Source organism: Chiloscyllium plagiosum, chromosome 3 (genome assembly GCF_004010195.1).
Source record: "Chiloscyllium plagiosum isolate BGI_BamShark_2017 chromosome 3, ASM401019v2, whole genome shotgun sequence".
Taxonomy (NCBI): Eukaryota; Metazoa; Chordata; class Chondrichthyes; order Orectolobiformes; family Hemiscylliidae; genus Chiloscyllium; species Chiloscyllium plagiosum.
In genome coordinates this window covers 5,599,906-5,610,873 of record NC_057712.1, presented here as the reverse complement: position 1 = coordinate 5,610,873, position 10,968 = coordinate 5,599,906, and the positions used below count along the sequence as shown (strand labels likewise).

General features: G+C 49.6%; 1 protein-coding gene across 1 annotated transcript; it reads right to left on the bottom strand.

The window, feature by feature from the left end:
* Positions 1-4,118: 4,118 nt before the first annotated feature.
* On the bottom strand, positions 4,119-8,021 carry rdh14a (retinol dehydrogenase 14a). The gene is made up of 2 exons (XM_043676453.1): positions 7,585-8,021; positions 4,119-5,244 (listed from the first exon to the last, which is right to left on the bottom strand). The coding sequence occupies exons 1-2, from the start codon at positions 7,936-7,938 to the stop codon at positions 4,630-4,632; spliced, it is 969 nt and encodes a 322-aa protein (XP_043532388.1). The 5' UTR covers positions 7,939-8,021; the 3' UTR covers positions 4,119-4,629.
* Between the last annotated feature and the right edge of the window lie 2,947 nt (positions 8,022-10,968).

Sequence of the window (10,968 nt, the reverse complement as noted above, 5' to 3'; positions counted from 1 at the left end):
TCAGCGTTCCGAAAAGACCACTCCCTCCGTGACTCCCTCGTCAGGTCCACACCACCCACCAACCCTACCTCCACTCCCGGCACCTTCCCCTGCCACCGCAAGAAATGCAAAACTTGCGCTCACACCTCCCCCCTTACTTCCCTCCAAGGCCCCAAGGGACACTTCCATATCCGCCACAAATTCACCTGCACCTCCACACACATCATCTATTGCATCCGCTGCACCCGATGTGGCCTCCTCTATATTGGGGAGACAGGCCGCCTACTTGCGGAACGTTTCAGAGAACACCTCTGGGACACATGCAGGTCCTTGGACTCCTCCATCGCCAGACCACAGCAACACGACGGTTAGAGGAAGAGCGCCTCATCTTCCGCCTAGGAACCCTCCAACCACAAGGGATGAACTCAGATTTCTCCAGTTTCCTCATTTCCCCTCCCCCCACCTTGTCTCAGTCAAATCCCTCGAACTCAGCACCGCCTTCCTAACCTGCAATCTTCTTCCTGACCTCTCCGCCCCCACCCCACTCCGGCCTATCACCCTCACCTTGACTTCCTTCCACCTATCGCATTTCCAACACCCCTCCCCCAAGTCCCTCCTCCCTACCTTTTATCTTAGCCCGCTGGACACACTTTCCTCATTCCTGGAGAAGGGCCTATGCCCGAAATGTCGATTCTCCTGTTCCTTGGATGCTGCCTGACCTGCTGTGCTTTTCCAGCAACACATTTTCAGCTCTGATCTTCAGCATCTGCAGTCCTCACTTTCTCCACAGCCTTTTACTGCAATCAGTAGTAACTGAACCAACTGCTTCTCATAAAAGACTGAAGTTGTACCCTTAATCTGCAATGGCTCCCCAGTAAAGGTTCTCAGTCTAGCCAAGGTCTTGCACAGACTTAAGGATTGGAGTCCAGAGCAAATTTTGTTAAAGACTGGTTCTACAATCCCTGATACAGCCGCGCTAGCATCGACTTCCATTAGAACTAGGTGACCACTTAACCAGATGTTTATTTTGATTGGTTCTGATTTGGATATTGCAAAGCAATGTAACTATTCCAAGCCAGCTGTAGATGGACTTTCCACGGTGTGCACTCTCTTGGATACTGGCCCATGAGTTCTCTTATTCTATTTAGATTTAGTGGGACTCGAGTCTGCATACCAGCAGCAACTACAATGGCGTTCCGGCCCGAAATCTAGAAAAATGTCAACCATTTGGTCAAAGCTTGGCATTGTTTTAAAGTTTTGCTGTGAGCTGACCTAGAGTCCTTCTTTTTGGTATACATCCTGAGTGAGGCTATGCAATTACCTTCACCCAAGTGGTGTTCCCCACTTCAGTCAGACTGGTGAGGGTGTCCACTTCCATTGAATATTCTGCAACCGATATGCTCCAGTTGCCACGTTTTCCAATGATGAAGCCAGTTGTAGTGCCTGCTGGAAGTCCAGTTGGGCTTCAGCTAGTTGGCGCTTTTGCATGGTTACATCATGAATCCCACATACCAACCGGTCTCTCAGCATCTCATTAAGGGCTAAACCAAAGTCACATGCCACCACCAGTCATCATAACCTAGTCAAAAATCCCAATACAATTCCCCTGGTTCTTGAATTGCAGAGTAAAAACAGTAGTGTCTCAGAATTGCAAGAGGCTTGGGGTTGCAATATTCATTAGGTAAATTTGCCAATTCTTGAACAGTTTTAGTATCTGGTGCCTTAGGAAACATTACGCTCCTAATAACGAAAAATCTGTGGGTCCACAAGCTGTCAGAACTACTCATTGCTTTTCATCTGCTCCAATACCATTCACTTGGAAAACATAACGTTTTCTTTCCAAGTTCTGGCCTGTCTTCAACAGCAGGATCAAACAAGTCAAGCTTCCCAAATAATGGCACGATACCAGAAATTATTCCTCCAACTCAAAGATGATTGTTGCAACTGAATTTATCCAGGAATGTGCGTTTCTCTCATTGCCACTGAAATAACTCCACAGAGGTTGGTATCCTGTCACTATGTCCCCCTTTATTTATATGTGGAGAGTCCAGTTCCTTCAGAGACAGCTCTCAGAGTGAGCAGAACCTCTGACACACTTTATTCTTTGTGAGGAGACTCTCTAAATCTCCTGTGTGTTTTTTTTATTTCTTCCCACAACACGACAATACCCAACAGCGCCTCTGCAGTACAGCTTATATTTCCCCACATCACTCGTAACTGTGTGCGTGTAATGACATGGTAGAGGGATGCTGTTTTACTAGAACTTTATTGTGTATTTTCTACTGTCAGGGCTGCACCTATGTGGCTGGTGGAGACTCCTATCGATTGTCAGTAACATTGCGTAGCGTAGCCTAGCCCCACAATATTAACAACCGTGCTCCTTCGATGCTGTCTGACCGGCTGTGCCTTTCCAGATTCACATCTATTGACTCACTACAGGGGCAGCCTGTTGTCCTTGTGTGATAAGGAGCTGATCAGCCATCTGTGCTCAGGACTCACATAAGATCCAAATGTCAGGACTTTGGTGAAAATGTTAGCTTAAAATCCAGTGGCTGTTAATCATGACAGATCAGACCATCTCGGACTCAGACAGCAATACTTTAAAAGATCTATGCTTCTCAAATGTAGTGCATGTAAGTTTCATAAATTCCTTCCTGACCAACAATGCTAAGTTTTCGATAACAGCTCTTTCTGGCATCTTCATGCTGAAGGAGCTGTGAACTCTCGATATGTTCCTCACACACAGAAGGCAGTCTTTATTACATTACTTTTCTATAGCTACACTGCAACATGCTTCCCAATTCCTGTACTCAATGCACTGACTCAATTCAATAAAGGCAAGCCAACCAAACACCTTCTTCACTAACTCGTCTACATGTGACTCAACCTTCAAGGAGTTATGAACCTTCACCCCAAGGTCTCTTTCTGCAGCAACATTCCCCAGGACCCTACCATTAGGTGCTTAAGTCCTGCCCTGATTTGCCTTTTCAAAATGCAACTCACAGAACATAGAACAATACAGCGCAGAACAGGTCCTTCGGCCCTCGATATTGCGCCGACCTGTGAACTATTCTCAGTTCGTCCCCCTACACTGTCCCAAAATCATCCATGTGCTTATCTAAGGATTGTTTAAATCTCCCTAATATTACCAAAATTATATTCCGTCTGCTGCTCCTCTGCCCTATAGTCCATCTGCTCAAGGTCCCATTGTGCTCTGAGGTAACCTTCTTTGCTGTCATCTGCAAACTTACTAACTATACCTCCTATATTCACATCCAAATCATTTATATAAGTGATAAAAAGCAGTGGATCGAGCACTGATCCTTGCAGCACACCACGGTCACATGCCTCCAGTCCAAAATGCAACGTTCTACCATCACCCTCTGTCTCCTACCTTCCAGCTCAGTATTCCATTTGATCTAACCTTACTAACCAATCTACCACACAGAACCTGGTCAGACGCCTTGCTGTTCCTGCTATAGGGAAGATGTTGTGAAATTTTGAAAGATCTCAGAAAAGATCTACAAGGATGTTGCCAGGGTTGGAAGGTTTGAGCTGTAGGGAGAGGCTGAATAGGCTGGGGCTATTTTCCCTGGAGCTTTGGAAGCTGAGGGGGGACCTTATAGAAGTTTATAAAATCATGAAGGGCATGAACAGCGTGAATAGCCAACAGGACATGGGTTTAAGTTGAGAATGGAAAGATTTAAATTGGACCTAAGTAGCAACTTTTTCACGCAGAGGGTGGTGTGTGTATGGAATGAGCTGTCAGAGAAAGTGGTGGAGGCTGGTACAATGACAACAGTTACTGGGCAGCTGGATAAGTACACAAATAGGAAGAGTTCAGAGGGATTTGGGCCAAATGCTAGCAAATGGGACATGACCAGATTGGGATACCTAGTCGACACTGATGAGTTGGACTGAAGGGTTTGTTTCCGTGATGTACAACTCTGTGATTCTGCATGCGAAATGAAACCTACTTAATTGCCTGACTGCATCTAGGTATCATCAAGATAAAATCCTTGTGAAAAAGCTGTACATAAAAAAAACACACAAACACTTCAACTGGACACAATCTTGAAATATTAAACTTCTGGAGATATTCCGAAAATAGCTTTTATGCAACGTACAAAACAGCAGGCTTCAGGAATTATATTTATTTGCCAAGTGAGACAAAATTTGAAGTAATTTAATTCCTTTAACTTACACTGCAGTGAAAGGTTCCATTGGTCAGACATGGCAGGTAGCCTCAATAAAGTAACAATTAATCAGGACCAGGCATTTCCATTACACAACAGCACAAACCATTAAAAAGAATTAAGTTCAGGGATGGGGTTTAGGACTAGCCTTCACTCAAGAGTTACAATGGAGGAATGGGACTCATTAATGTTCCTGCAAACTTTCAAAGGTCCAGGAGACTGCAATATCAATAGAGAAAATTAATCACATCCAACAGCATGTTCCAATCTATTACTTTATCACTCTATGCAAATACAAACTTAAACTCTTTGAAAATGTCATCCAGACTGTGCTCAATGATAACTATTTTTTAACACAAACTGCAACTTTTTATTCAAGTAGGCAATAATTCACAAACTATAAGTTTTTCATTTCAGGCAGCTTCCCAACAGGATATTTACAATACTTTAGTGGTCAAATCAGTCCCACCATTCTCTCACTCACATCCCACAATTTCTTTGCAACTGCATCATTCGTCGCCTTTGGCAACAATTCCTCTTCTTTGCAGTCTCCAAAATATTTTCCGGATACCCCTTTAACTTCTGGAGAGGTAGCTAGGTAAAGCGTGGTCTGTGCCCCTTGTTCTGGTGTTTTGAAGAATGCCCAAGATACCAGCTTGAAAATCGGTTGTCCAAGTAAGGGTATATTGATGTGTCTTCCCAGGTTTGTGCGCACAATGCCAGGATGTAGACAATTCACAGTAACACCAGTGCCTTCCAGCTGCTTGGCTAGCTCATGAGTGAACAGAATATTAGCCAATTTACTCCTGCTGTAACTGAAGCTTTTGTTGTAGCTTTTCTCACTGTTCAGATCATCAAAGTTGATTTCACCGTACTTGTACAGTTTGGAGGATACGACCACCACCCTGCTTGGAGCAGAGCGTTTGAGAAGGTCAAGGAGGAGATTGGTCAGAAGGAAGTGACCCAAGTGATTCACTCCAAACTGCATCTCAAAACCTTCCTCTGTTTTCATGTAGGGACACTGGAAAATTCCTGCATTATTGATCAGGACATCTAGCCTCGGCTCTTCCTTGTGGGCAGAAGATAGGAACAAAAAGCCTTTTGATTCACTGCTCTGATGAATTATTCACACATAATGAAAAATAGCAACCCCACCCATGCGTTCCCCCTCACTCCCCCCCCCCCCAATAGAAGCTGCTTCCCCCACTCTCCCACCACTACACCCCACCCTACCCTTCCAAAGTTGCCTGGCAATTTCATAACCTGCCAGCAGAAACTGCTGTCCAACCCTACAATTTACCTTCAGGGAATTACTAGCTCCTTGGGCTAACCCTAGGGCCATTACTCCTTGGCATTCCCTACCTTCAATAAATTCAACCCCTGGTATTTACCCCTGGGGTATCCTGCACCTCGTATCCCCCTGTTACCTCCCTGTTCCCCTGGGATATTTATCCCTCCTCCCCAGGTGCATTTCCTCAGAGGTATCGCCCATCCCTGTGTGTATTTATCCACAGGGTTATTTGCACCCCCTGCCCAGGGGTATCTATTACCCTATCTGGGGATATTTGCACTCCCTGCCCAGGGGTATATATTACCCTACCTGGGGTATTTGCACCCCCTGTCCAGGAGTATCTATTACCCTATCTGGGGGTATTTGCACTCCCTGCCCAATGATATAGACTACCCTACTGGGGTATTTACACTCCCTGCCCAGTGACATATATTACCCTACCTGGGGTATTTACACTCCCTGCCCAGTAATATATACTACCCTACTGGGGTATTTACACTCCCTCCCCAGTGATATATATTACCCTACCTGGGGTATTTACACTCCCTGCCCAGGGGTATACACTACCCTACCTGGGGTATTTACACTCCCTGCCCAGTGATATATATTACCCTACCCTGGGATATTTACACTCCCTGCCCAGGGGTATATACTACCCTGCCTGGGGTATTTACACTCCCTGCCCAGTGATATATATTACCCTACCCTGGGATATTTACACTCCCTGCCCAGTGATATATACTACCCTGCCTGGGGTATTTACACTCCCTGCCCAGGAGTATATACTACCCTGCCTGGGGTATTTACACTCCCTGCCCAGGGGTATATACTACCCTACCTGGGGTATTTACACTCCCCACAAAGGGGTATATACTACTCTACCTGGGGTATTTTCCCCCACAGGGGCATTACCTCCTTCCCAGGGTAACCTGTGATTCAGGGTATTTACCCCCTCCAAGATATTCCACGTGCTTTATTACTTCGAGGGTCTCTCCCTACCCATGGTGCGTATTTCTCCCTGATGTATTCCCCCAAGTATCCCCCTCCTTCTGCCTAGATTATCTCCTGGGGTAATCCCGTGGCAGATTTATTTCTATCTGTTGTATTTACCCTTTTCCCGAGGGTAATCATTGTTTCCCACATTTCTCCCCACCTCGGGGGGTACCCTCCAGCATATTTATCCCCTTATATTTACCCCACCCCAGGTATCATTACCTTCTGGAGGTGTGGTATTGACCAGTGGGGGAAATTACATACCCCACTCCCAGCACATTTACCCTGGGGTGAGGAGCATTGATTTACTCCTAGGGATATTTATTTACCCACTCACTGTAAATGTACCCCCAGGTGGTGAGTAGTTATTTACCCCATGGAGTAAATATTTACCCCCAGGTGGGGAGCGTTTAATTACACCTGGGATATTTACTTACCCCACACCCTGCATATTTACTCCCTGGGGGTACTTATTTACCCTCTCCCTGTATATTTACCCTCTCCCTGTATATTTACCCCCTGGGGGTATTTATTTACCCGCTCCCTGAATATTTACCCTCTCCCTGTATATTTACCCACTCCCTGTATATTTACCCTCTCCCTGTATAATTACCCCTGGGGTATTTATTTACCCGCTCCCTGAATATTTACCCACTCCCTGTATATTTACCCTCTCCCTGTATATTTACCCCCCGGGGACATTTATTTACCAACTTCCTGTATATTTACCCTCTCCCTGTATATTTACCCCCGGGTGGGGTATTTATTTACCCTCTCCCTGTATATTTACCCGAGTGGGGTATTTAGTTGCCCACTCCCTGTACATTTACCTGAGCGGGGTATTTTGTCACCCACTCCCTGTATATTTACCCCTGGGGTATTTATTTACCCTCTCCCTGCATATATACCCTTGGGGGGTATTTACTCACCCTCTCCCTGTATATTTACCCTCTTCCTGTATATTTACCCCAGGGGTATTTATTCACCGTCTCCCTGTATATTTACCCTCTCCCCGTATATTTACCCCCTGGGAGTATTTACTCACCCTCTCCCTGTATATTTACCCCCCGGGGGTATTTACTCCCCCTTCCCCTGTATATTCCCCGGGGGTATTTACTCACTGACCTGGGTGACCCTGTCACAGAAGCCCCTCACTGACCGCACTGAGGACAGGTCCAGGGGCCGGACCAGTAGCTCCCCCCCGCCCCCGCCCCCGGACCCGGCGCCGATCTCCTGCAGGATCTGGCGGGCGGCCTGGGCCCCGGCTTTCTCATCGCGACACGCCATGATGACCCGGGCGTGGAGCCGGGCGAGCGCCGCTGCTGTGGCCCGGCCGAGGCCGCTGTTCGCCCCGGTCACTATCACCGTGCGGCCCCTCATCGAGGGCCCAGGCTCCGGGGCCTCACCGCCCATCAGCCAGCGGCTCAGCCACGCGGCAGCGGCGAGGCCTGCAGCCACGGAGAGCCCGGTGATCAGCATGGAGGTCCCTGCCGGCCTGTGGGCTCCGCTCCCGGGGACAGCGCTCCGCCTCCTCCCGCCCGCGGCCCGCGGCCCGAGTCCCGCCTCCCGCCAGCAGCAACACCGCGGGACACCACCAGGGGCCAGTGCTGAGGCACCCTGAGGGACAGGGCAACACACACCAGGCACAGCTCACCCAAAGGTGCTCCTCACATTGTACCCCACCCAAAGGTGCTCGCCTCCATCAGCACCCAAAGGTGCTCCTCACATTGTACCCCACCCAAAGGTGCTCTCCTCCTCCCGCACCCAAAGGTTCTCTCCTCCTCCTGCACCCAAAGGTGCTCCTCACATTATACCCCACCCAAAGGTGCTCTCCTCCCCCGCACCCAAAGGTGCTCTCATCCCTCACCCAAAGGTGCTATTCACATTAGACCCCACCCAAAGGTGCTCTCCTCCTCCCACACCCAAAGGTGCTCTCTTTCTCCCGCACCCAAAGGTGCTCTTCACATTATACCCCACCCAGAGGGGCTCTCCTCCTCCCACACCCAAAGGTGCTCTCCTCGTCCCGCTCCCAAAGGTGCTCCTCACATTGTACCTCATCCAAAGGTGCTCTCCTCCTCCTGCACCCAAAGGTGCTCTTCACATTGTACCCCACCTAAAGGTGCTCTTCACATTGTACCCCACCCAAAGGTGCTCTCCTCCTCCTGCACCCAAAGGTGCTCTTCACATTGTACCCCACCCAAAGGTGCTCTTCACATTGTACCTCACCCAAAGGTGCTCTCCTCCTCCCACACCCAAAGGTGAACTTCACATTGTTCTACACCCAAAGGTGCTCTCCTCCTTCTGCACCCAAAGGTGCTCTCCTCCTCCCACACCCAAAGTGCTCTTCACATTGTTCTTCCCCCAAAGGTGCTCTCCTCCTGCACCCAAAGGTGCTCACATTGTCTTACACCCAAAGGTGCTCCTCACATTGTTTCTCACCCCAAAGTGCTCCTCACATTGTGCCTCACGAAAGATGCTCCTCTCTTCTGCACCCAAATGTGCTCTGACCTTGTTTCAGACCCAAGGGTGCTGCTCATTCACACCTAGAGATGCTCCTCTCCTGCACCCAAAGGTGCTGTTCTCCCACAACCACGAGTGCTCCTCTCCCACATCTAAAGGTGCTCCAGGCATGGCTCCCCACACTCGATAGCACTGCTCCCAATTCCAGGCTCTCCCTCATACTGCTCCAAATCTGTGTTTTTGGTTAAAGGAAAACTCTTTTGAATTGAGGTTGATCTCAACCAGACAATGGGGTGTGTTGGATGGGGATTATTCAAACCTTCTTTGAAGGTCAAAGTGGAGAGTCATCATGATGGGAAATGCATGTGTCAGGAGACAGTAACTCCAACAGTGGACAGCTGGGACCAGAAACTGTGAATTGTGGAAATAATGAGAAGCATCAGAAGAGCCAGAAATGTATTGAGTTCCTCACTATTTAATTTGTTAGATGGGGAATTGTGGAATTTGTGTTACCCATAAGTAATGAATCATTTATGATGACAGAGGTGGAGTAGGCAGCGTTCAGGATCCTGTGTCTGGGATTGTCCTCCACATCTGCATTTTCCTTTTGCCTTTCACCCCTTTTTCTTCCTAAAACGTACCTGATACAGAGATCTCTGCAGCAAGAGGCAGCTTCGATGGGCACTGGGGTGGTGCGGGTGTCCTCAGAGGCAGCACGGCTGCAGAGATGGTCGGTCAGCATGGGAAATCTGGAGCAGGACTCACACTTCCACATGGAGTGGGCCTCTGGCCACAGCATGGTGTGGGCTGGTGTAGCCCAGAGTGGGCCACTATCTCTGGGGCATGGTGTGGGCTGGTGTAGCCCAGATTGGGACACTCTCTGGGGCATGGTGTGGGCTGGTGTAGCCCAGAGTGGGCCACTATCTCTGGGGCATGGTGTGGGCTGGTGTAGCCCAGAGTGGGACACTCTCTCTGGGACATGGTGTGAGCTGGTGTAGCCCAGAGTGGGACACTCTCTCTGGGACATGGTGTGGGCTGGTGTAGCCAGAGCAGGACACTCTCTCTGGGGCATGGTGTGGGCGGTGTAGCCAGGAGTGGGACACTGTCTCTGGGGCATGGTGTGGGCTGATGTAGCCCAGAGTGGGACATTCTCTCTGGGGCATGGTGTGGGCTGGTGTAGCCCAGAGTGGGACACTCTCTCTGGGGCATGGTGTGGGCTAGTGTAGCCCGGAGTGGGACACTCTCTCTGGGGGATGGTGTGAGCTGGTGTAGCCCGGAGTGGGACACTCTCTCTGGGACATGGTGTGGCTGGTGTAGCCCAGAGTGGGACACTGTCTCTGGGACATGGTGTGGGATGATGTAGCCTAGAGTGGGATACTCTCTCTGGGGGTTTGTGTGGGCTGGTGTAGCCCAGAGTGGGACACTGTCTCTGGGACATGGTGTGGGCTGGTGTAGCCCAGAGTGAGACACTCTCTCTGGGACATGGTGTGGGCTAGTGTAGCCCGGAGTGGGACACTCTCTCTGGGGGATGGTGTGAGCTGGTGTAGCTTGAAGTTGGACACTCTCTCTGGGGGATGGTGTGGGCTGGTGTAGCCCGGAGTGGGACACTCTCTCTGGGGGATGGTGTGGGCTGGTGTAGCCCGGAGTGGGACACTCTCTCTGGGGGATGGTGTGAGCTGGTGTAGCTTGAAGTTGGACACTTTCTCTGGGGGATGGTGTGGGCTGGTGTAGCCCGGAGTGGGACACTTTCTCTGGGACATGGTGTGGACTGGTGTAGCCTGGAGTGGGACACTCTCTCTGGGACATGGTGTGGGCTGATGTAGCTTGGAGTGGGACACTCTCTCTGGGACTTGGTGTGGGCTGGTGTAGCCCAGAGTGGGTCACTCTCTCTGGGACATGGTGTGGGCTGGTGTAGCCTGGAGTGCGACACTCTCTCTGGGACATGGTGTGGGCTGGTGTAGCCTGGAGTGCGACGCTTTCTCTGGGGGATGATGTGGGCTGGTGTAGCCCGGAGTGGGACACTCTATCTGGGGGATGGTGTGGGCTGGT

Excerpts from the sequence above, each read along its gene's own strand:
- rdh14a (XM_043676453.1), bottom strand. The coding sequence starts at position 7,938 with ATGCTGATCACCGGGCTCTCCGTGGCTGCAGGCCTCGCCGCTGCCGCG. Across the intron at positions 5,245-7,584 it reads TCTGTGACAGGGTCACCCAG|GAAGAGCCGAGGCTAGATGT; the intron begins GTCAGTGAGTAA and ends TCTGCCCACAAG.